The following is a 26,435-nucleotide window of genomic DNA, read 5'->3' as shown; positions in this document are numbered from 1 at the left end:
ATCATGAAGGAGACTTGACTTGGGGTGATGAACACACAATACAATATACGTATAGGGCTGGAGAGAGAGATTGCAAAGGTGCAGAAGTGAACTTGTGTGGGTGATGAATAAGTCCATGATCCAGATTGTGGTGATGTTTTCAGAGGTAGACACCAATACTAACCACACTGGATGTTTTATTTTTTTTTAATTTAATAAATCTTTATTGTTCATATTATTACATTTGCTCCTCTTTATTCCCCCATAGCTCCCCTCCACCAGGTTCCCACCCCATCCTCAATCCTTACCCCCACCCCACTGTCCTCATCCATATGTGTATGATTTTTGTCCAGTCTCTTCCTGCACCCCCCACACGCCTTTCCCTCTGAGAACTGTCAGTCTACTCCCTTTCTATGCCCCTGATTCTATTATATTCACTAGTTTATTCTGTTCATCAGATTTTTTTATTCACTTTATTTTTAGATTCACTTGCAGATAGATATGTATTTGTTGTTCATAATTTTTATCTTTACTTTTTTCTTCTTCTTCCTCTTCTTAAAGAATACCTTTCAGCATTTCATATAATACTGGTTTGGTGGTGGTGAACTCCTTTAACTTTTTCTTATCTGTGAAGCTCTTTATCTGACCTTCAATTCTGAATGATAGCTTTGCTGGGTAGAGTAATCTTAGTTGTAGGTTCTTGGTATTCATCACTTTGACTATTTTTTGCCACTCCCGTCTGGCTTGCATAGTTTCTGTTGAGAAATCAGCTGACAGTTGTATGGGTGCTTTCTTGTAGGTAACTGTTTTTCTCTTGCTGCTTTTAATATTTTCTCTCTGACTTTTGCTCTTGCATTTTAATTATGATGTATCTTGGTGTGGTCCTCTTTGGGTTTCTTTTGTTTGGGGTTCTGTGTGCTTCCTGGACTTGTAAGTCCATTTCTTTCACCACGTGGGGGAAGTTTTCTGTCATTATTTCTTCAAACAGGTTTTCAGTATCTTGCTCTCTCTCTTCTTCTGGCACCCCCATAATTCTGATGTTGGTACACTTGAAGTTGTCCCACAGGCTCCTTACACTATCTTCAACTTTCTGCATTATCTTCTCTTCTTGCTTCTCTGGAGGAGTGTTCTTTGCCTCTTTGTATTCCAAATCTTTGACTTGATTCTTGTGATCCTCTAATCTGCTGTTAGATCTCTGTATAATATTTTTTATTTCAGTCAGTGTATGCTTAATTTCTAATTGGTCCTTTTTCATATCCTAGAGAGACTCGCTAAATTTATTGGCCTTTTCTAGAAAATTCTTGAAAAACCTTATAAACATGGTTTTGAACTCTATATCCAGGCATTTGTTTTCCTCCATTTCTTTCATTTGTGATATGTTTCATTGTCTATCCAGGCGTCTTCAAACTATGGCCCGCGGGCCACATGCGGCCTGCAGAGGAGTCTGATCCGGCCCGCCAGGTTTTTTGGGCAGTGAGCGCAGCCGAGGTGTTACAGTAGGAATTAGTAGTTCATATAGTCCGGCCCTCCAGCTCTCTGAGGGACCGTGATCTGGCCCCCACTTTAAAAAGTTTGGGGACCCCTGGATGCATTTTGGCTGCTTCCCTGAGTTGATAAAGTGACTTTGTTTGCTAGGTGTTCTATAGGGCCCAGTGGCTAAGCCTCCCCAGTTACCTGAGGTGGACACTCTTGGTGCACCCCTTATGGGCTGTGTGCACAGCCTTGTTGTAGTTAAGCCTTGATTGTTGTTAGTATCAATGGTAGGAATTGACCTCCAGGCCAATTGGCTGTGAGGATCAGCTGTGTCTATGCTGGGAGAACTTCTGTGCTGGAGACACCTTTATGAGATAAGACTTGTAAAAGCCTCTGTGCTCAGCATGAATGGGGCAGAATCTCAGGGCAGAGCAGACAGCATTGGCTTCTCCACAATGGATGCTTTAAACATGTTTTTTTATTCTATGCCAAGCATTCCTCAATAAAACGTTCAAAAAATAAATGTAAAGAGGCAATTTAAAATTGTCCTTTACCATTTTTTTTAATGGCTAAAATATCCTATTATCTATTCCTTTTCCAATCCCATCTTCAAGGTTCGGGATCCATTCCTCCTAGCTCTCCATAGTACACTCCCAACTAAAACAGGGTTTCCTACTAGTCTTCTCTGGGGGCTCTAAATGTACGTCTCCCAGCTCAGAATCACCATCCAGGAAAGGAATTCCAGTTTGTGAGCACAGATACACCAGCTCTTACAGTGAAAACCAACTGAAGACACTGAAGGTGAAGAGCTGCAGAAAGCCTCACGTTAAACTGGAGATAACACTGGAGACATACAGGGTGTTAAAAGTTAGTAAGCAGAACAGAAAGATACACAGTCTTTCTGAGAGTCACGTCCCCAAGGATCTCTCAACATTTTCCACCAAAGTAAATGTCAGTGACAGAGGAGAGGACCCCAATCAGGGGTCCCAGCAGCTCCCCTGGAATTATGGAATAGCATTGAGATTTTGTTCTTTCTCACCAAAGTCACATATTTTATGCTCTACTTTTCTTTACTTCTCAAATGCAAAAATATTTTACATAACTTACAATCCAGTAAAACTGGCACTCCAGGAAGACGGTCCATGTTACCCATGGCTTTGGGCGTGCAGTATGGCACACTGCATTGGGAAGGGTGGTAACACCCTGGGTGCGATGTGTGCATTTCCTATTTCCTCAGTGTCACAGTTCTCAGAAAACCACAGTAAAAAGTGGCTGGTGATGGCAAGGAGGGAGAGAGATAACCTATCAAACTAAACTCTAGAACTAAGAGGATTTATGTGGAAGCAAGGAGAAACATATCAGGTTGATTTCAGGGGATCACTGTATTACACAAAATTCACATGCACACGATTACCATTATTTGCTATAAGCCTGGAACCATGCTTAACACATCACACCACTCTGCAAATAAGAGTGCCGAGGGGTACTCACTTGAAGTCACATAGAAAGTTTCAAGAGTTGGGAAGGCAATGCGTGCTCTCAACCATGATGTCCTACAGCCTCAAAGACTCGAGGTGTCTAGGAATGCTGCCCTCTGTTCTATGGAGCCTGCTTATGAGGATGGATGACCGGAACAAATTTCCAGAATGTCTCTGGACAAATTAAAGTTAAGGTCACTCCATTTAAAGGAGGAAAACTCTGACTTAAGAAGCTCAGTTCTGAGAAGTATCTAACTAACTCTCTGATGATGGGTAATACATGAATCATTATCAAACCTGATCTGGGCCATTTGACAACTTCTCTAAGTAGGGTGTCTCTGTGTTCTGGTTTGCCTGGGACAGTCCCAACCTGTACCTGTTGTCTGACGGAATGACTCACAGGTGACCCTTGTCACGCTCAAACGTGTCCTTGTTTGAGCAATAAATTCTATGGCTATTCAAACTACAAACAATAACGAAGTCATTTCCAAAGAGGGATGAGATGGGCCTGGGGTCTGGCGCAGCTGCCAGCCCTAGAAAGCAGCATTACTGTGGAAGAGGTACCCAGAAGCTGGTGAGGCAGAGGTAAGGCCTCCTCCACACACACACACACACACACACACACACACACACACACAGACACACACACAAGCTGCTCTACAATATCAAACCCAGACTCCTCTCACCTGTGCGGCACCTACAGGACAATGCAGCTGCTCTCTTAGACATTTCTCTTCACCCCACCCAGCGCTTGTTCCTTTCCCTTCAGCAATACTTCAGGGGAGAGATCATTAAGGCATCTGTTTTCTACTGGTGGACAAGGAAAGAGTGAGCATCCAGACTTATCATCCACGTTTAGACACACCTACGTGGGATTCTTATTTCTTGGGGAAGAAGAGTGGGGTATGGGGGTGGGGGTAGGGTGTGACGATCCTACTCAAAGAATGAGGATTTAGGTACCACGGGGTAGCAGCTGGCTATTTTCCATTAGGTCTGTGTCGATGAATACAGCAAGGGCCTGGCACAGTACAGCACAGAGAGAATACGGTTAATAATAGTGTAATAACTATTTTTAAATAATAGAAGGAGGATCTGCAAACTCCAGGCCTGACTCAGATCAGAAACAGGAAGACAGGGTGAGGAATGCCTTCCTCTTACTCTTTTCTTTCCGTGCGTCAGGTTATTTCTATTTTATGGAAACAGAAATCTGGGAGCGGGGAGTCTCCTGAGGCCCTTGTCTCCAGAGCCCTGAGCAGGGCCACTCTGCCTGGCAGCGTCAGAGAAGGACCGAGGTGTGCAGCTCATCTGAATGCAAAGCATCTCCTTTGAAAGAAGAGGCCAATATTAAAACACTTTCTTTACACTCGTACTTTCTTTTATTTATTATTTGTATTTGAATCATTTTAAAATCAGACTGTGTGTGTGGCTCTTATATTTTTGGGAGCTCGAATCCTGATAAAACCCTAAGCTAGTTCCACGCCCCCTCCGCAGCGGTATTCTGGAAAAGGCTCCTGCTCGGGGGGTTTCACCGCTCCTCCCTCAGTCCCTTGAAAACCTCCAATTGCTGCTGTGCCTTTACAAGGAGGAAAACGTTCTTCCTTTCTTTCCCTGGCCTCTCAGGAGGGGGAAATCAGAGCTCTGCCTTTCCTCGGGAAGGCACCACTGCTTTTCAAAGTGTTGATGCATCTCTTTCGGTTAAAATAGGGGTGTCGAACTCAATCAGAGAAGGGGCCAAAATCTAAAATCCAGCCTAAATCGCGGGCCGAATGGTTTACTGAACAGTCATAAACTGTCATTGTGATGGAAACGCAGCGGAGTGCAGTGATGACAGCGCGGTGCGGGCCACATTGCAAGGCCTGGCGGGACGGATTTGGCCCGCGGGCCTTGTGTTTGACACATGTGGGTTAAAAGAAAACAAAACCCCTTTTGGGTTGGGGGGGGGGTGGTAAAACGAAGAAAGTTTCAGGAGATATTTTCGTTGCAGGAAGCGAGTTTCAGGAGACATTTGTGATTCTACTGTCGGACTCGGCTTTTCCACGTTGCCAAGGCACAAGGAGGAGGAATGAGAAAGAAACAGCTAAAACTGGAAAGAGGGGCTGAGCTCTGGAGCGCATCCACACACCCTCTGGGTCCTGGAGGGCATCCCGGACACCGAGCCTGGGGAGCTTTCTGGAGATTGGGAAGACCTGTCTGACATGGGGTCACCATGCTGCCACTGGTAAAGCTGTCCAGTAACCAGACTAAGGCCCACAAGTGACCCACCAAATGTTTACGGACACACTTCTTTTGAACACGGGAGAGAGTTCTGTAGCAACGTTGCCAGACATAATGGAAAAGAGCTGTCTGCTACCCAGGGGCACATGAACACCTTTTGGTTCTGAAGACTCAGAAAAAAGCATTTAGGTAAGGAGTCAAGACACCCGCGTTCTGGTCCTGGCTATGGTAATAATCACTTTTGTGACTTTGAGCAAATCGCTTCACTTCTCAGAGTCTCAACTTCCTCACACACAAAAGCAAGGGGCTTGAACTCCAGGGCCCTTCCTGCCCAGCTGTACAAGTGTCCCCGCTGATGATGCTGCTGCCCCGCCTGCATCGGCAGCTCCATTCTGCATACGGAGTTCAGTGCCCACTGGGTCTCAGCTGGGCCTCACGACACACCCCGGAGGTCACCTAAGAGTGGAAGGTGGCCCGGGGCTAATCCAGAACGGCCCGACAGCCAGTCCAGCTGCAGCCGTTCTCATCTGAAGACAGGTTGAAGGGGGAAAGGCACCAAGCGGGCAAAGCAGCGGTGCCCAGTGTAATATCGATACCAGACAGATGGTCCCAAACAGCCTGTGTCCAGTGACAGGCACAGAAACATTTCAAGTAGGAAGTGGGCGAGAGGACAAGACCACTTAGATGTTAACAGCAACACAGGTAGCATATGTAGGAAGTAAAATCTGACTCAGGATATATCAGAAAAATTTTACACCAAGATTCTCAGAACCTTTAAATTAAATTAAAGGTTAAATTAAAAATATATATCTGAGTGGTATCACTTGATCTTTTTGTTTGCTTATTGGTGGTGAGGCAACAGCAGGGGAGATCTGAAATAATCTTATATAATAAAAGCCTAATATGTTAAATGTCTGGTCATCCAGTCATTCGTTCAACCAATCAAAGTGTAATATGCTAATGATATGCTAAGGCGGCTCAATCACTTGCTATGATGTGCACTGACCACCAGGGGACAGACACTCTGATCAGTAGGTTAGCTTGCTGCTGGGGTCCAGTTGATTGGGACTGAGCAAGAAGGGCCAGACATGCCCCTGAAGCCCTCCTGCAGTCAATCCCGGCTGGACAACCTCTCGAGTCCCTCCTGACCCCGATCATGCACTGGTGGGGTCCCTTAGTCTGGCCTGTGCCCTCTCATAATCTGGGACCTCTTGGGGGATGTCAGAGAGCCAGTTTAAGCCCAATCCTGCTCAACGCAGGAGCTGCCTCATGGTGGTCAGTGCACTCCCACGGGGTGGGGGGGGGGGGGGGGACACACGACACTGCTTTGCCAGAAGCCAGGCTCATAGCTGGCAAGCACAGAGGTGGTGGCACGAGCCTCTTCCACCTCCATGGCAGCGCTAAGGATGTCTGAATGACATCCCCTGAGGGCTCCCGGACTAAGAGAGGGCATAGGCCAGGTTGAGGGAACCACCCCCCACTCCCACCCCACCAAGTGCATGAATTTTGTGCACTGAGCCTCTAGTATTAGATAAAGTTCACTGAGCATGACACATACACCCACAGAACATGGAGTGCAGGCGAGGCGCTGTGCAGGGGACGGTAGAGTTTCCAAGAGATGGCTGAACCCTCTCAACCCAGGAGGAAGCTGACTCTGCCCAGCTCAGTACCGTTTCCCCGAAAATAAGACAGTGTCTTATATTAAATTTTTCTCCCAAAGTTGCGCTAGGTCTTATTTTCAGGGGATGTATTATCTTTCCATGAGCTAGGTCTTATTTTCGGAGGATGTCTTATTTTCGGGGAAACACGGTAGCACAGCCACAGTTATACAGCTGCTACCCTGAGAGCCAAGTTTGAAGCAAGGTCATAACCACCAGACTGCATTACTCAGTGCTACAAAACGGGGAAGAGATTGTGGAAGTTGTTTGTAAAGTTCTCTTCCAGTTTTTGGGTTGGGTTTTCTTTGGGTGGAGGGCATCTTTTAAAAATTTACATAGTTTTGCCTAAATGTAGCAACTTGGTAGTATTTTTTTTCCTAGGCAACCATCCATTACTCTTCAGCGCAAATACATGAATAGAAGACAAACGTGTGAGCACAATTTGAACATAAGCAGATAAATTGTATTCAGTAACAACAGCTTCTTGAGGTTTTAAGAAAGCCAATTCAACTTCTGAGAGCCCGACTTCCTAGATCATTCCAGGTCCGATTCCTCCTTTGTGTACCCCATGGAAGGTTTCCTCAAAACAGCTCTTGTCTGTGAGCTATGCACCCACAGGCTATCCTCTACGGCCTCACAACCCCACCCAGATTCTTGCCGCAACCTCACCCACTCTTCGCCCAGCCTTCCCAAGCCTCTTGCAGCTTCCATCTGCTAGTGTCATACTCCGTATCCTTTGCTCGCTTGGGCACATTCCCAATTTATTCTTTAAACCTCATCTCTCACTAGTAAAATGGAATAGCATTTTCTCAGATTTTTTTAATTTAACATTTATATAGTGCTTATATATGCCTAGTGCTGTTGCAGATATTACCCCCCTTTAATCCTCCTAACAATGGTGACGAAGGTACTCTCATTACCTCCATTTTATAAAAGTGGATGCTGAGGTATAGAGGTGACGTGACTGGCCTATGTATATGTAACCACTGGAGACAGGATTCAACGGGCAGTCTGGCTTCAGAGCCTAGGTGCTTTAACTGTGCTATGCAGTCTCTCCCAATGTCACACAGGTATGTTTTAACAAGTTCCTTGGCCCTGATAAGCACAGAGGGATAGTTACTATTATACTAAAACGACTGATATGGAAATAACCATCCCCAGGAGTCAGACCTGGCAGCGTGGCTTAACTTCTAATTGCAGTTGAATGTAATTAGTTCCCATTTGCAATTCAAACTGGACTCTGTTAAATATATTCTGTGAAATAGACACTAGTTGTCAATGATAAAGTTTGACCAATGGGAAATAAATAAAGGCTCCATGAAAACTTGAAGCACAGGTGTGGACACTCTCCGTTTACCATGATCAACCCCAAATTCGTGCATTTTCAGATCACATGCTCCCCTACTAAAAACTATAGGTACCCTGCCCCTTTGGGAAAGAGAAAAAAATTGGGTTAAAGGGAAGTAGCACTGTGTGGGATTAGAGCATGGATTTTGAAGTTAGACTTGAACTTGAATTCTGGATCTCCAGTGACAAGTTGTGTGACAACTTAGCTGCATCTCAGTGGTCCTGTGGGTACCTCTACCTCGTTCAGGATAGGATTCAATGAGAATACCTGGAAAGTGATAAGCACAGTGCCTGGCATGTGGTAAGCAGAAAAACTTGCAATTATAATTGTTATCCTTACTATTATTTATATTATAACAACTAGAGGCCCGTTGCACGAAGAGATTCGTGCAGTAGGCCTTCCTTCCCTTGGCTTCCAGCACCATTTTTAAATTAGTTGTTCTTTTTTTCCTAATTAAAAGCTACAGATTACATATTTCAACAGCATTTGCCCACAACTGCTTCCTAACTTGATCTTTACATAAATACCTGTCTGGCACACCACTAGACCTTGGGTGAACTTTATAGAAGCTCAAAGAAAGATACAGTCACAGGAAAAAATACTGCTGAATCTGCTACAGAGCTAGTTTGATGTGATTTAGGGAAATTACAGGGAAACATAAAGGAAAAAAACATACAAGACAATTTCACTTTATTGTCTTATATATGTTTACTTTTAGTTTACAAGAAGTTGCCCAAATATCCATATAAAAGGCCAGGGGCCATCATGACCAAAACAACTGGATTGATAATCGAACAGGCTGCGTGGGGTGACCAAACCAGCAGGGGGGGTTAGTGAGGGATGACCAAGCAACTGAACAGCAGGCTGTGTGGGGTGATCAGGCCGACAGAGGGGACAGTGAAGGGTGATCAGGTTAGCTGGGGTGGGGGGGAGAGTTGGGGGCAACCAGGCTGGCAGGGTGGGCAGTTAGGAGTGATCAGGCAGATGAGTGGTTAGGAGCCAGCCGTCCAGGATTGTGAGAGGGATGTTCAATTAACTGCCGGTTAGTAGGACATCTCTTGAGAGTTCCTGATTGGAGAGGGTGCAGGCTGGCCTAAGAGGACCCTCCCTGCCCCCCACCCCATGCACAAATTTCATGCACCGGGCCTCTAGTCACTTATAAGAAGCATAGGCTCTCCTGCCTTATTGTGATGGAAGATTCCTGACAGCCAAGCAGGCAGATGGTCAGGCGATAGTGATGTGGCTACATGAGCCAGACCACTTACTCCTTTAGACAAGAAATGGCTTTTTCGTGCAAAAGAGTGAAGAACGGAGAACAGCAGCATGCCTCGGAGAGCTGTTTTACAGACGAGGCAGTAATGTGGTACGCAAACCGGATCTTCCATTCTTTAGGTGTGCTAAGATTCCGGAGCATAAAAATGACCCTTCGAAGAACTGGAGGGGGAAAATTGCTTGACAGCCCTTTGTTGACTTAGATCTCTGTGTTTAAACACAGTCTGTGCTTCCAGACTCCGGATCTCTTACCAGGGAAGGTGCTTACTTCTGGTTGCCTAACCCGTGTAAGCCCGCGCAGTGTTGGGAAAGGCAGACCTGCGCCGAGGGGCACTGCAGGCTTCAGAGCTGGCGGTCACGGGGATGGAGAAGTCCCGCTGATGAAAGGGGAAGGGGCGAGACGCAGGTACGTGCTGCTCTCCCATCTCCCACACACCAGAAAGACTGCTGCTGACATTGTGGAGGCCCAGACCTATGGCAGGGAAACGGGAGTCTGCAGCTTCTCAAACTAACCCCAAAACCAGCACCTAAGAACTACGCTAGCCCACAGCCACGCTGGCAAATTAACACCATTTGGGCTTTTTAACTCTCCAGAGCATTCTTCAGGTCCTTGGAGACTATTAACACAGTGCTCAGAGGACCTTACAGCGGCCCACAGTCCGTGAGCTCCGCTCTTTGCAATCAGTGTCCTCTCTTTTCTTCCCTGTTCCCTCCCCAAAGGAATCTGATTTCCCCAAATATCAGAGCAAGAGGCCTGATGCTGAGTCTTTCACGGGAACATATGCATTCTGAAATGGAAAAAAGACAAGAGGTGGACATACCTTTCAGAGAAAGCCCTCTCCAGTCTTTTCTGTGAGCCCTTTAATATCTAGTACAAAGAGGCTGGGCGGAAAACCGGGATCCTCAGCCTGAGATCCCGCATAAGCCCGCCTTGCTTTCCCTTTCTCTCACTTTCCCAAGTGTCCATCAAGACCATGGGCGCTGTCAGCACGGGGCAAGTCACCTGTGACTCTTTCACTCCAGCCACATGAGACATTCCCGGCCCATCAGAAATCACCGTCTGAGGATGATCCACCTGTGGGCAAAATAAGCCCCAAAGCACAACCCATAGGTCTCAACAGTATCTCACCCAAAGGTAGACTTGGAGGTATCAGCCAGGCTTTTCCTTTATTTTCACGTAAGTGCAATCAGGGTATACACCACTTCTTTCATTTATCATGACAAATACTTTTCTATGGTTTTCAAAACTGTTCCTTTTCATCGCGTGTGTGTGTGTGTGTGTGTGTGTGTGTTTGTGTGTTCTGCTTCTGACACGGGCTGTGGTTCCTTTGGCACTATACACCAACAGTGGTGGATGGAAGAGTGATGAACTTTAAATAAACCAGCAAAATCTGAAAATAGCTCTCTTGTCCACGTAATGTTGCAGAGACAGAAAAAAGAATGAAGCAGAGGATAAAGGTCAGGAAAGCAAAAGTAGAAGAAAGATGCTTAGCATAATCTGTAGCAAACAGTCTTAAAATTTTAAAATGGAGTTGATATAACAACAGAAAATTTCAACCCAGAAACAAATCACATAACTGTCTAGATGTCCACTTCTATGTATGTAATTTATGTAAAAGTAACAATTAGTAACTGCTAAAACTTTCCATATGTTCATCAATTAATAAAACACACAAAATCAATGCCCCAAATAATATACTAAAAAATTAGAATAAACTTCATATTCTGCCTTAGGTTTAAAATATGAAATCCACTAAAAAAAAAAAAAATCTGGGTATAGCTCAGTGGTTATTGTTGACCTATAAATCGAGAGGTCATGGTTCCATCCCCGGTCAGGGCACATGCCTGGGTTGTGGGCTTGATCCCCAGTGTGAGGCATGTGGAAGGCAGCCGATCAATGATCTCCTTCATCATTGATGTTTCTATCTCTCTGTCCCTCTCTGAAATCAAGAAAATGTTAAAACAAACAAACAAACAACTCATGTTAAAGAAACAACAAAAAATCCTACTCATGATTATATTATCTCATCTGTTCTAGTATTATTGTAAGAGACAATGATGAAATTATCAAACACAAGCCAAACACCAATGATAGTATCTAGGAGAACAATTCACCATCTAAACTCCACGTCCATGCCCTAAACGGTTTGGCTCAGTGAATAGAACGTGGGCCTGTGGACTGAAAGGTCCCAAGTTCGATTCTGGTCAAAGGCATGTACCTTGGTTTCGAGCACATCCCCAGTAGGGGGTGTGCAGGAGGCAGCTGATCAATGTTTCTCTCTCATCGATGTTTCTGACTCTCTAATCCTCTCCCTTCCTCTCTGTAAAAAAAAAAAAAAAAAAAACAATAAAATATATTTTAAAAATAAGTAAATAAGCTCCACGTCCACTTGGCTGTGTGTTGAGCTTGGTTAAGAGACATAAGTAGTTACTAAACGCTTTGTGGAAACGGAACTTCCACCTGGACGTAGGCTGGAGCGCTGATGGCTGTGCAGGAGTCAGTGCTCAGGAGTCAGTGCTCTGGCGGGACATTCTCCTCGCTCAGGCATCCCTCCGGAGGAAGCCGCTGCAAACAGCCTCCGTGGCTCCTCCCCTCCACCCTCCCTGCAGGCACCATGCCTGGGTCCGTACCTCTTAGGAGCTTTTAAAACATCCTTCCTTCATCTCAATGTCATGCACACCTCCCTCACCAACAGTCTTAGAGAACCAGCCAGGAGGGACTGGGAACCTACTGTAACTACCCACAGCAGTATATCTGCACCACAGTAACTTACGCAACACACATGTGCTCATTTTCCTCTTAGCCTTGACTTTCCATTTTAATTTGTTTTCCCTGGTCTACTTTATTGGTACTACTTTCTACTTTATTGTATATTTTCTTAGAAACCGATTTAAACCCTCTGTACAATGAAACATACATGCATGTCTGCACCACCACACAGACTGGAACACAGTGCCCAGATGTGTGAGCTGAGTGAGCTTTCTTTGCGGCCACTCTCAGGCTTATAACAGTTAACCACATCCCCTGTCCACGCTTCTATGACACAACGTGGCACACTGGGCTGTAGTTACATGCCAGGCGTTCTTGGGCAGACTCAGTAGAGGTGCCATAAATGTGTGAAGAGACATTTCGATGCAGATGAGCACAGAGTGATGGTTAACTGAGTGTGTCGCCTTGCCGGGGCTAAGGGATGCCTAGAGAGATGGTAAGTGCTGTTTCTGGGTGTGTCTGTGAAGGGTCTTTGGATTGCAGACTGAGTAGAGAGGCTGCCCTCACTAATGCAGTTGGGCATCATGCAATCTCTGAGCAGCTGAAAAGATCACAAAGGCAAAAGCAAAGAAAGGGCAAATTTGCTTTTTCTTTTTGCCTGAGCTGAGATATCCACCTTCTTCTGCCCTGGGACATGGGTGCTCCTGGGTCTCAGGCCTTGGACTAGGACTGGGAGTGACACGACCAGCTTTCCTGGCTCTCCAGCCTGCAGACAGCAGATCGTGAGCTGCCTCAGCCTCCATGCTCATGTGAGCCAAAGCCTAGAATAAAGCTCATCTGATCGATCTATCTACCTGTATCTGTATTTGTATCTGTATCCTACTGATTCTGTTTCTCTGGAGAACCCCGAATACACATATTATAATGTTTTACTTTAATTTTTATAGTTAAAATTGTTGCTAACTAACCCCAAATCTTCAAAGCACTTGTAGTGATCCTATCTTGGTATCTGAATTACAACTTCAGTTATCAGGCTCCTAGATAGCGCCACTCACATAAACTATTGTAATAGTTCTCCAAATGGACATACTAACACAAGACTTACACAACAACACAGAAAAGAAAAGAGAAAACCCCAATCACTTGAATAAAATAGACTTTTCTGTCACCAGTGGTTCAGGTAAAACCACTCCCGATATAAAGAAACACATGCTTTAGAAAAGATATTGACTTTTGTTTAAAAAAAAAAAAATACTAACTGCACTACATCTCGGTCCTTGAGCACACAATGCCTTTTTAATCCGCGTGGAAATCAGAAGCATGCACAGAGCTCCTCTGCTGCGTGTCCAAGCACAGTGCTGTCCAGAGGAAAAGCAGGGGTGTGACTGCTGGAGTCGTGAGCTGAACTACCTGCTTCTTCCCGAACCACTACTTGTTAAGTTGAGATAATTGTGGATTCACATGCAGCTGTAAGACATAATACAGAGAAATCCGGCCTACCCTTTGCCCAGCCTCTGCCAATGGCAACCCCTTGCAAAACTACAGAACAGCATCAGGCAGAATACTGACACTGATGACAGTCAAGACACAGAGAATTTCCAGCAACCGAGGGATCTCTCCTGGTGCCCTTGATACCCACCCCCACCCACCCCCAGCCCCCCACACACCCCACAGCCCCCGCCTCAGCCCCTGGCAACCACCAATTCCTCTTCCATCCCTGTAATGTAAAGACTTCCTTTTCAAGGTAAAATTCACCGAGTGACAAGTGACACAGTTACTGAAGCAGCCGGAGTCAGAAACCCACATTCCGGCAACAGGTGAGGAGGATTTTAGGTGCATTTCATTTCCCCAACAGCTGGGAGCCATTGTGCTGAAAATGAAAGCTCCTGGAAGCTAACTGCAGGGTGTTCCTTTAAAGATCAACATGGAAATCTCAGAATTTCAAGCTCAGGTTCAATGTGGCCTTTCAAGTTAATGAAGTTCAAAGTACAGAAGATAATTTTCAAGAACCATGTGAAACACATAAGAAAAGAAAAGAAAAAGAAAGCCAAATGACAGGAAGTCTCTGTGAAGCCATTTTAATAGCAGCAGATAGCAGCTGAATGGTCTCCTCACAACCACAGTCAGATGACTTCCTTAACCGCTGTCAGCATTTCCTTTGGTAAAAAAAAAAAAAAAAGAAAACCCACACTTACCCCGACCACTAATGAGCAGCCTTGATTCTACAACTACTCAGCGTCCAAGGAAAGAGTCACCTGTTACATCAGCAGCAGGGCCAACGTCTTCAGAAGCTGCATGAACTTTCTCTTTCCTATAACTGTCCAAGCACTTGCAGAAAGAGAAACTCTTAACATCACGGGCTTAAATAATCTTATTTGTACATACAGTTATGTCTCACTTCATGGCGGGTCTACATCCCGAGAAACGCATGGTTGGGAGATCCTGTCATTGTGTGAACATCACAGAGTGCACTCACACTGACCCAGATGGGACAGCCCACTGCACATCTAGGCTATGTGGCCTAACCCAGTGTTCAGCAAACTCATTAGTCAACAGAGTCAAATATCAATAGCACAACGATTGATATTTCTTTTGAGAGCCAAATGTTTTAAACTTAAACTTCTTCTAATGCCACTTCTTCAAAATAGACTCACCCAGGCCGTGCTATTTTGTAGCAGAGCCACACTCAAGGCGCCAAAGAGCCGCATGTGGCTCTCGAGCCGCGGTTTGCTGACCACTACCCTAACTGAAGACTTTTTAAATACTGTACACTAAGGCTACACTAAATTAATTTTTAAAATGTTCCTTTTTTCAATAAATGAAACATAGCTTACTGTAACTTTTTTACTTTATAAACATTTTAATTTTTTTAACTTTTCAACCCTTGAAACAATGTTTAGCTTAAAAGAGAACACATTATACAGCTGTTCAAAAATACTTTCTTGATTTATGTCTTTATTCTATAAGCTTTATTTTTAGAGTTAATTTTTTTCCCCCTTGTAACCAGATAATGCACCACCAAACCTTTTGGTGTTTGAGTACAAATCTTTTATGGCACCTGCTGAGGTCTGCAAATGCATCTGCTAAACCCTTCACTGTGAATTTTCTTGGAGGTTCTTCTTTTTTCTCCTGCAGTTTTCTCTTTTCTTGCTTCTTCTTCAACTATGCATTCCTGTTTCGCTTCCAACAACTCCTTATTAGCCAATTCCTCCAGAAGCTCCTCAATGTCACCCTCATCCGCACCCATGTTCAGGCTGTTTGTTTACCCTCTCAACCACAGCCTTGTTGATTCCTGCAACTACATCATCCTGGGCAAATCCTTTGAAGTCATGAATGAACCTCTTGAGTGTCTTTCTTCCAAATGCCATTCAAGACTCCTTGGTGACATCACCCTGAACCCAAGCAAGGTTCTTAAGCAAACCCTGAACATCACAGATGTAATCTTCCCAGAATTGCATCAGTGTCTTCTCAGTGTCTCCTTCAGTTTTAGCAACAGCCCGGACAAAGGTCCTCCTCAGGTCGCAGGCCTTGAAAGCTTCTGTAACTCCTCGCTACAATGACTGGGCCAAAGAGTGATGTTTGGAGGGAAATACACCATTTTGATAGTGAAATGACAGTGGAGTTCTCATTAGGTGGCAGGAATTTTTCTGCTCCATTAAAATCTTTTGAGACCACTGTCATATAGGTGGTCTGTTGTCGACCAAAACATCGTTATGCGGCACGTGACTGTACTCCTTATTACACTATTTTTTACTCTCCAAAACTCCTCACTCCATCTCAATTTCTAGCTAAAAGAAGACCATGTTTCTTTGAGTTGAGTTTTGTGTATGGTATTTTTTAAAATGAACATCACAGCAGGTATAAAAAGCAGTAAGTAGTGTGTTTATGTTAGAATAAGGGGAATTCCAGTAAGGTTGTTGGCAAAAAGCAAGTGCAGTCCTAACAACAGCAACTAGAACAAAATATAACTTATAAAAGGATACACTAGAACCCAAAGAGTGATTAGAAATAAACCTAAGAAAAGATGTACAATAACTTTATGGAAAAAAAAAATTTTTAATGTCCTACATAACTTTAGAAAAGATTATGCACAGGTTGTGGCTCTGTTAGTCCTGCCCCAAATGAAATCAATGAAATTCCAATAAAATCTCCAGGGGATTTTTCACAGAACTCAAAAGAGTAACCCCACAGTGTATAAAATAGAAGTCATAAAAACCTAATGGTAAATGAATATAACAAATTATAGAAGGATCCTCCAATATCTTTATATAACTAGAGGCCCTATGCATGAAATTCACACAAGAGTAGGCCTTCACAGGCCCGGCTGCCTCGGCCCCATAGCCCTGGCTTCGTCTGGAAGGTCGTTTGGCTGTCCGGTCTAATTTGCATAATATGCTTTTATTATTATAGATAATCTTAAGTATACAAAATAGATACCGACATGGATTCATATGTACTAATACTGTTACTTATACTTAAAAAGCATGCCTAGGAATCTATAATAATAAAAGTATAATATGCTTATTAGACTGTGACAGCAGAACAGCGAAATGACGGTCCAAATGACCTTCTGGGCAACCTTCCAGACAAAGCCAGGGCAGCTGTGCGGATGCAAGGGGTGCGCCCCCTTGCAAGAATTTCATGCATCAGGCCTCTAGTGATAACCATAAAATTCTATCAAATTCAAAATAGTAGTTACTGAAGGGAATGGGATCAGAGGGGTATAAACTATAATTTCAGTTTTATTTGTAATCTCTTATTTCTTAAACTGGGTGATGGATACAGAGATGTTTATTATATTATTCCCCAGTCTGTAAACTCTGTTTGTATTTCTTAAATACTCCATAAAAAAAAAAAAAAAGAATGACTTTTATTTGAGAACCATGTTATGACATGACCTAGCAAACACAATCTAATACACTACATCAGCACCATCTAGTTAAAAACATGGATTACTAGGCTATACAAGAATCGGAATTTCTGGGAGGGAGGTCATGTGACTCTAATGCACAGACTCATTTTGGAATTCTTGCTAACCATTAATCCATCAATAAATTCGGTTCCAATCTGACGATGAGATACTTACGTGCTCACGATTGCCTAATCACTTTCCAATTGAAGCAGATGTCTACAATGTGGCCTCTAATTTGAGAGCAAAACCGTACACATTTTAAAGTAGTGCATCCTTTACTATAGACACCCCACCCTCTTAAAAGGTAAAACACATAAAAAATTAGAAATATCTTATAAAGTAATCACATCAAATGATTCCATAGCAGAACATAATTCATACACATCCTCTAAGGCACATGTGTCAAACACAAGGCCCGCGGGCCAAATCCGTCCCGCCAGGCCTTGCAATGTGGCCCGCACCTCGCTGTCATCACTGCACCCCGCTGCGTTTCCATCACAATGACAGTTTATGACTGTTCAGTAAACCATTCGGCCTGCGATTTAGGCTGGATTTTAGATTTTGGCCCCTTCTCTGATTGAGTTCGACACCCCTACTCTAAGGGAATATGCCATAGCAAAATTCTACTGAAGAGGAATTACCGTATTTTTCGGACCATAAGACGCACTTTTTTCCCCCCAGAAGTGGGGGGGAAAAGTCCCTGCGTCTTATGGTCCAAATATAGCCTACACATATACTTTAAAAAAAAAGTGTTTTTACTTGCCCGGCTCTGTGTGGTCTCTGTGTGCTTGCCCGGCTCTAAAATGGTTCTAAATGCTGCTGTTTACTTTACAGGGTTGATTACATGTGTTTATGACTGTGATGTTGGGTTTTAATGCACATAAAATATTTTAGGACACTATTTGCTTCGGAATCTTTTTTTCTTCATTTCCCTTCTCTAAAAACTGGTGCGTCTTATGGTCCGGAGCGTCTTATGGTCCGAAAAATACGGTATTTTGACGCCTTAAACAACACGAATCTGCGGAACGCATCAACTGGAAAAGACTCACTCACCGGGGCTTTCCACTCTCTTGTAGTGGTAGGGGTTGATGCACACCTCCTTCTGCTTGGAGCCGAAAGGGAACTCGCAGCATTCCAGTGGTTTCAGTTCGTGGTGGCTCTGGAGGTCGGGCCAGCGCCACACGCGGCAGTAGATGACGTGGGGCAGTCCCTTGCGGTGGGAGACCTGCAGCCTGCCGTCCAGAGAGCGGGGAATGGTGACACAGTTACTGGGCTGCCCCGGGCAGCTCAGGGCCTTCTCCAGTTCCTCCATGGCCCCTTTCTTTTTCTTCAGCTTTTTCACCAAAGCGTCCACAGCTTTCTCCGCCCATTTTTCTTCCTCGTCGCCCTGCTTCCACCCAAGAAGTCTCTTCACGGCTGGACTTGTGAAGGAAAACAAGCTTGTCACGTTCATGGTGATGGCACCGGTGAAGACGCTCCTTGTGTATGGTAAAATGCGGGAGCTTCCAAATGCAAGAGGCCCAGAAGAGGGATTTCCCTTTATTTACATAGGACTCTCCTTAGCTTCTCGGTCTTGAGGTGCTGAAAAGTAGACAGGACCATTCCTAGGGTCTCCAAAGGTAAGCCAGAGTCCCAGTACCTAGAACAGAAAAAAGAAAAGAGGAAGTTTAAAATCATCTCTACCACAAGCCACAAGTTATTAAAGAATTACTATGGGCCAGGTACGATGTTAGGTGCTTTTATGTATTACCTATGTAATACTCATATAAAAACCCTAACCCCCAACATCTCTATATTTGGAGAGGAAATAATGAAGGTTAAGGGAGATGATGAGGGCGGGGTCACATCTGACTGGAATGGAGGCTTTACAAGAAGAAGGGAGAGTATCCCTCTCTCTCCCCCATGCCCTGAGGGAAGGCCATGTGAGGACACAGAGGGAAGGCAGCCACCTGCAAGCCCAGAAGAGAAAACCAGAAACCAAACTGGCTCGGACCTTGATCTTGGACTTCCCAGCTTCCAGAACTGTGACAAATAAATTTCTGTTGTTTAAACCACTCATCTGTAGGACAGTAAGGCCTCAGGTAACGTCACTCGATTAGGTTCTGCGACTTCAAGCAAAGCAATGTATAAGGAATCCGATTTTTACCATAGGCTAACTGACACAAACAAGAGTGTGTATGGCATGTCATCAACGTTACAGCAAAACACTGAACAAAATGATGTCGTCCCAGGACCTGCTGCACTTTGTTATGGCAGCCCAAGCAGACTAATACACAGCATTTAATCCTTTAAACAACCCTTTCAGCTGGGTAATAAAAGCACTGTCATCTTACAGATGAATAAACTGAGACACAGCTTAAAAACTGTGGCCTGCGTGGCTCAGTTGTTGAGCACTGACCTATGAACCAGGCCACAGTTGGATTCCCAGTCAGGGCACATGCTGGGGTCTGTGGGCTCGAACCGCAATGGGGGGCGTGCAGGAGGCAGCCAATCGATGATTCTCTCTCATCATTGATGTTTCTTTCTTTCTCTCCCTCTCCCTTTCTCCCGGAAATAAATAAAAATACATTTAAAAATACACACATACAAAATATGTAAAGTAGTATGTTACTGTTTACATGATTTCTGAGATAGAAGCAATAAACACCTTAGTACAAAACAGTTCAAGTTCTCACCAGATGTTGTAATGTTTTATATTTAGATTCATTTGTAGCACTAAAAGTGTATTTTAAGACACACCTAAATCAACAAAAACAAAGGTTTTCATTTGTTCCCCAAGTATTTTTTTATGTTAAAAGAAGAGATAGTTCTATTTTTACCACATAAATGTAGCAACAATCTAGGGTACTTATTCAATGAATAAGCCTATGTCTATTGGCCACAGGATATATAAGGTAAGAAATTTATTTCACATTTTTCCAAATTTGCTTTCTATGGGCATGAACAGAATGATGCACATGAACATACACTTTAAAAAATTCTTTAGTGAAGTTGTCTCATTTAAACCTTCTAGTTACCCTTAAGCAGATGTAAGCACAAAAGGTGAGAAAGATTAAAAAGGATAACTTCACACAAACTCTGGCTAAGATGCAATAGCATGTATCAAAAAAGCAACCAATTTGCCCAGCCAGTATGGCTCAATGGTTAAGTGTTGACCTATGAACCAGGAGGTCATAGTTTGATTTTGGTGGTGGCACATGCTGGGGTTTCCAGCTAGATTCCCCAATGGGGGGCATGCAGGAGGCAGCCAATTCATGATTCTCACTCATCATTGATGTTACTTTTACCCTCTCCCTTCCTCTCTGAAATCAATGAAAATATCTACACTAATAAAAGAGAAATATGCAAACTGACCTACCTTCACGATGCCCACCATCCAATCAGAAGTATGCAAATTAACCCAACAAAGATGGCAGGTTAATTTGCATACACAGGCCCCGAGCAGTTGGGGGTGGGGCGGGATGCTTGCATTGTCGCATAGCAATGACATAGGCATGCTGTACCATCCCAACTGCTCCTAGCCTCTGGGCAGGTGGGAAGGCGGAAAGGTGGCTCCAGCCAGAGTGAAGGTGGTGCCAGCAACCAAGGGAAGAAAGGCCCATTCTTGCTCGAATCTTCATGCATCAGGCCTAGGATATTTTTTAAAAAAGCAACCAAGATACTCAGGACCAGAGTGACCAAGATATTAGAGAAAAAGAAAAAAACAATGAAGTGGGCCCAACATTCTTCATTGCTTTTTTTTTCCAAGGCATTTGCAAAGTCTATGCTATAAGTAGCAAGAGGCCTACTAGCTATACTAAAAGAGGCTAAAAACCCAAGCAGAGATTTCAGTAGTCTCGTGGTAGAGACAAAAAATAAAAATAAAAAATTGGCGTTGAAAGCCTGCTAAGAATAAGAAGGAGGCCTGGTGAATACACTAGGCTTTTAGTTCAGACCCATAAGAGCAAAATTGACATGGACCAGTTTTTATAGTAAAACACAACTTAGAATCATCTTAATACTAAAATGGATCAAGGTGATGAGAAAAGAGAAGACTGACAGAGGCAGTATTTGTAGATAATGGCCAAGGCTTTTCCAAAACTGATAATAGATATCTAGCCACAGATTCATGAAGCCCTATAAATCCCCAGAAGGATAAATACAATGAAATAACATCCTTAGCATGCCAAATGTACATAAAGAGCTGATAACACAGAATTCTATACTTAGTAGAAAAAAAACATGCAAAGAAATTATTGTGAAATAAAAATGTTTTCCAACAAACAAAATCTGAGAAAACTGGCTTCCAGCAGGAACTCGTCAGGCAGAAGGAAAAAGTTCCTAGAAAGAAACAAGGAGCTGCGAGAAGGAATGAAGAGTTCCAGAAGGGTAAATAAGGGTAAGTCTAAATTAATACTGATGTCACAAAACAATAATAGGAATCACTTTGCTATTTAAAACATACAGTTAAGATACATAACCCAACAAAGCAGAAAGGGCTAAATGAAGCTGGTGTTCTAAGCTCCCTATATTACCCCAGCTACGGTAAAGAATTAGATTGTTATTGATGTGAGTTTTGAAGAGTCAGTCTCTCTCTCTCTCTCTCTCTCTCTCTCTCTCTCTCTCTCTCTCTCTCTCTCTCCCTCCCTCCCTCCCTCCCTCCCTCCCTCCCTCCCTCCCTCCCTCCACTCTCCCTTCCTCTGAAATCAATATAAATATATTTAAAAATAAATACATAAAAAATAAAAAGTAGTATGTTACTGTTTGCATGATTTCTTAGAAAGCAACCATTGAAAGAATAATTTAAAAACTATAAAAAGGTAATAGTAGCTTTAAAATATGTAATTATTTTTTAAAATATGGCTAATACAAAGAATATAAAAAAGGGGGGGAAAAAACAAATAATGGATGGGAACAATAACAATACAATTTAGATCTAATCCCCAAAGTATCAGTAATCACTTAAATATAAACAGATTAAATAGGTAAGTAAAAGACAGGGGTGATAACAGGGAGTTCCTCTAAACCACAGTGTACTTATCAGAAACACAGATTAAATATAAGGATGGAAAAAGATTGATAGGAAGGATGGGGTTAGTCTTACCAAAATGCTGGCAAAATAGACTTCAAAATAGAAGCATTATCAGAGATAAAAAGGGACATTTCATAATGTTAAAAGACTTAATCTACCATGAATATATCATAATCCCCACCATGAATATATCAAACTTTTATGCACCTAATAAACCTCAAAATATATAAAGCAGAAACTGACAGAATGAAAATGATAAAGAGAGAACCCACACTCTAGTGAAAGATTAACACAGTAACTGATAACACAAATAAAAATCAATAGATACAGAAGATTAACAATAAGTTTAAAACTTGATCCAATACACACACTCACACACACACACACACACACACACATATCATTGTATCCAAGAACTGTAGAGTGCAAAATACCTTCAAATACACATGAATTTTTACCAAAAATGACCATATAATGAGCCGTAAAACAAATCTCCATACAGAGTAAAACCAAACAGAATATATCCTTTGATCATAGCATAACTAAGAAATCAGTAACAAAATGTTGTTATTGAAAACAATTATACTTTTTAAAAATCCATGGGTCAAAAAGAAACCACAATGGAAATTAGAAACCCTTTTTGACCTAATGATTATGAAAATATGACAAACCAAAACCTGTAGGATATGGATCAAGCCATGCTTAAAAAGAAATGTATAATCTTAAATGCATATATTGGAAAAGATAAATAAAGTTGAAAACCAACATTCTCTATATCCACCACAAGAAAAAACAACATAAAATTAAATCCAAAGAAAGTAGAAGGAAATGACAGTAGTTATTTAAAAATAAATAAATAAATAAATAATAGAGAAAACCTATAAAATCAAAGTTAGTTCTTTGAAAAGACTAATAAAGTTGAGCAAACCTATAGAAAAAATGGTTAATAAAAGAGAAGGCACTTATTATCAATAACAAATAAAAGGGGAAAATCATTACTGACCCTCAAAAAATTAAAAAAGATAATGATTATGAACAGTTTTCATAGCCAACTGTGCATGCCCATAGCTACACTGTGATCATTTACACATCGTTCTCATCATAATAAAATAAGGAATTCAATCTTCTGTCTTCCTATCTTTGGAGTGCAGCACAATGCCTGGCACAGAGCAGATTCTCAACCAATGTTTAGCTCCCTGGAGAAATCAGAAGGCCAAGTGTGGGGCTTCGACTTTATTCAATATTTAATATGAATAAATATTACCCAATATAAACATTATTTAATAGGTTACAGCAGTCGGTAGTTTCCTTTTTTAAAGTAAAGAGTTTTACCCAAATTTACCAGTTCTTTTCACGGTGGTATTATTTTTTTTTTAACAGGAAAGGAAACAGGAAACAAAACGATGCTATTATCAAAAGTCACGCTTGGTCAGAGTGTACCTATTGGCATGATCATTTACTAAAAGTTAGTTTTGCAAAAGAACAAGAAAGACAACTTCTATCTAGTCCTCAAGTCACAATTTATGAAGGGGATATAACTCTTCTTGTTCTAGATGTCATTTTCTCCTATTCCAAAAACTGCTTCTTTATAGTTTAGCCAATGATTTTCAAGTAGAGGGGGTGAGTTATTGAAAACTTACTTGAGGTTACTTGAAGCTCTATCCCTGAAGGGTTTGTTACACTAATACATGTGTTGGGGGTGGCAGGGGATTAAGAACCACCATTTCAGACCATGTTTTATTTTATTTTCTATTTTTTTTAAATAGTGTGATTTTTTTTTTCTTTCTTTATTGATTTCAGAGAGGAAGGGAGGGAAGGAAGAAGTAGAAACATCAATGATGAAAGAGAATCATTGATCGGCTGCCTCCTGCCCCCTATTGGGGATCGAGCCCACAACCCTGGCATGTGCCTTTGGCCAGAATCAAACCTGGGACCCTTCAGTCTGCAGGCCGATGCTCTATCCACTGAGCCAAACCGGGTAGGGCTCACACCCATGTTTTAACTATTCAAACTGACATTCATCCAACAACGCTGTACTGAGCGCTGTGCTTCTCCGAGGGCAGAGATACAAATGTCTGTTGTACATACTGAGGGAGCTCAGCCTGACTATGATGCTATGCAGTGAATGCTCTAAAACAGGCATCAACAATGTAGAAAAGCAGAAAGAGAGAGAACAATTAATTCCAGGATTTCAGGAAGTTCGTCAATGAGGAGGGATCAGACAGGCCTTAAAGGATGGGTAGAATTGTCTGAAACAACAGAGCTAACGTTTTGAGCAATCATTACCTGACAGGATCTGTTCCAGGCACTTCACATCTATTAACTCGTTTAACCTCTGCAATAAACCCCCAAAGTGAACACTCATTTTACAGCTAAGGAAAGTAGAAAGTTGTATGACTTGCCCGAGGTTGTTTATGTACACAGCTGTACGGCAGAGTCAGAGTTTGAATCCGTGCTATCTGGCTAGGCAGCCTCAATTTCTTTTAACCACATTCTTGTTGTTGTTAATCCTCGCCCGAGGATATTTTTCCATTAGTTTTTAGGGAGTGTGGAAGAGAGAGGAAAAGACAGAGAGAAACATGGATGTGAGAGAAACACACTGATTGGTTGCCTCCTCCAACCCAGGTACGTGCCCTTGACCAAAATCAAACCCGGGACCCTTCCGCCTGCAGGCTGATACTCTAACCACTGAGCCAAACTGGCTAGGGCTAACCACATTTCTAAATTACTAGTTTTAACAGACACATAATAGAAATGCTAGGGTTCAAGGTGGTGGGAGACAATACAAGACTGATAAGAAGGGCAGGGGCAAGGCTGTCAAGGGCTGGTGATACATCTCATTCTGTGGACTAGCGCACGGTTTTAAATGAGAGCATCGACATGACTAGATCTACGCTTTAGAGACAGCTACGGTGATATCCTCAATACAGGAAGTCTTCTCTATACAGAAACAAAACAAAAACAGAAACAAACATACCGCCTCAAAATTCTGCAGGGGCCAGTTGGGCGGTGAATGTCTTGATGTCACTCACAAATTAAAGGACCAAGACCACAACCCTTTGCATATAAATGCACAAATGACCCAAAATGCAGGCTGATCACTAATTTGTGCGTTTTTGAGGTAAGCATTTTTCTCAGATATACAATTCAAACAGGTCATCTACCCCCCATTAGGAATTCAAATGAGTCCATGATACTCTATCCTTGGCAAGACAACGCATTTTTTCTGCCCCTTTTTGTACTTCCTGCTTTAGTTTATGTCAAAAGTTAAGTGGCCTTATCAGTTTAAAGTGCAAAATAAAAACATGAGTCAGCAAACAGATATTTCCTTCCCGAATCTCTAAATACAAACATTTCACACTGACAAAAAAAAACAAAACATTAATCCAGCAAAGAACCCCCTAGCCTTAAAATTATTGAGATCTTTGTTTCACTTTTAGAAACTTAGTCTGAAATATTCTGAACTAGAAAAGGTAAAAAGTTTTTGCACAAAGATTTTCATCAGAGCATTATTTATTATGGGGGGGAAAAGAAGTATCTAATAATTGAAAAAATGGTTATGTAAGCTACAGTACAATTCATTCAATAGACTGTTACACAACCCTTTAAAATTATGCTTATAAAAACTACGTAATAACTGGGGGGAAAACCCTTACGCAGAACGCAAAGTGATATCTGTAACATAAGCAACTACGCAGAAACACAAAAATATGAACAGTGGCTGGTTTGGAAGGTTAGTATTCTCTCTCTCTTACTTTTCTAAGCTTTCCAAACACTCTCTAATGAAAAACTATAGCTTTAAAATAAATGTTTAAAGCCTCTATGTGTGATTTGCTAATTACAAAACAACAAAACTCCATCTCAGGAGCTCAAGCCACACACACTCTCTACTAGCATGTCAGGCTGGACCTGTAGTGCGATCTGGTTTCAGAAGTAATGAAAATGGAGTTTAAAACGGGATCCTCAGTTCAGAGCCCTGCCCTGTGGGGTCCTATTCCTGAGAAGGGCTTCTCTGAGCCCTGCCAGAAGCCCAATGAGAAAAATAAGCCTTTTGACTTGGATATTTAATTTTGCAACTTATGTAGTGCTCCTTAATGTTAAAAGGGAAAAAAAGCAACAACAACAACAAAAAAGGAACAAGCCTTTAACTGTTGTGCAACTCGCTTTATATTTAAAGGAAATCTAAGTAGCCAACTGGACCACAGTGGGCACTTCATCTCATCCTCTTCCAGGGAAGACACCCGTAATTATCCGACTGTGTGAATAGCAACAAAACACACCCTCTGCCACTTCTTATCGCTCAGATCCCAATTTCCCACAGAGACTATTAAAAGGAAATTACTTTGATCTGTATCTGAAGATATATTTTTTAAGAAGGTG

General features: G+C 42.5%; 1 protein-coding gene across 1 annotated transcript in view; it reads right to left on the bottom strand.

Moving 5' to 3' along the window:
- Positions 1 to 26,435, bottom strand: part of SMAD1 (SMAD family member 1) — a 71,837-nt gene that overhangs the window by 23,156 nt on the left and 22,246 nt on the right. Inside the window, exon 2 of the mRNA XM_036423704.2 lies at positions 18,098 to 18,683. Coding sequence (XP_036279597.1) covers positions 18,098 to 18,497 — 400 coding nt within the window. The 5' untranslated portion in view covers positions 18,498 to 18,683. The remainder of the gene's footprint in view (positions 1 to 18,097; positions 18,684 to 26,435) is intronic.

This window comes from Pipistrellus kuhlii, unplaced genomic scaffold, assembly GCF_014108245.1.
Source record: "Pipistrellus kuhlii isolate mPipKuh1 unplaced genomic scaffold, mPipKuh1.p scaffold_m20_p_8, whole genome shotgun sequence".
NCBI lineage: Eukaryota > Metazoa > Chordata > Mammalia > Chiroptera > Vespertilionidae > Pipistrellus > Pipistrellus kuhlii.
This window is presented reverse-complemented; position numbering and strand designations above follow the sequence as displayed.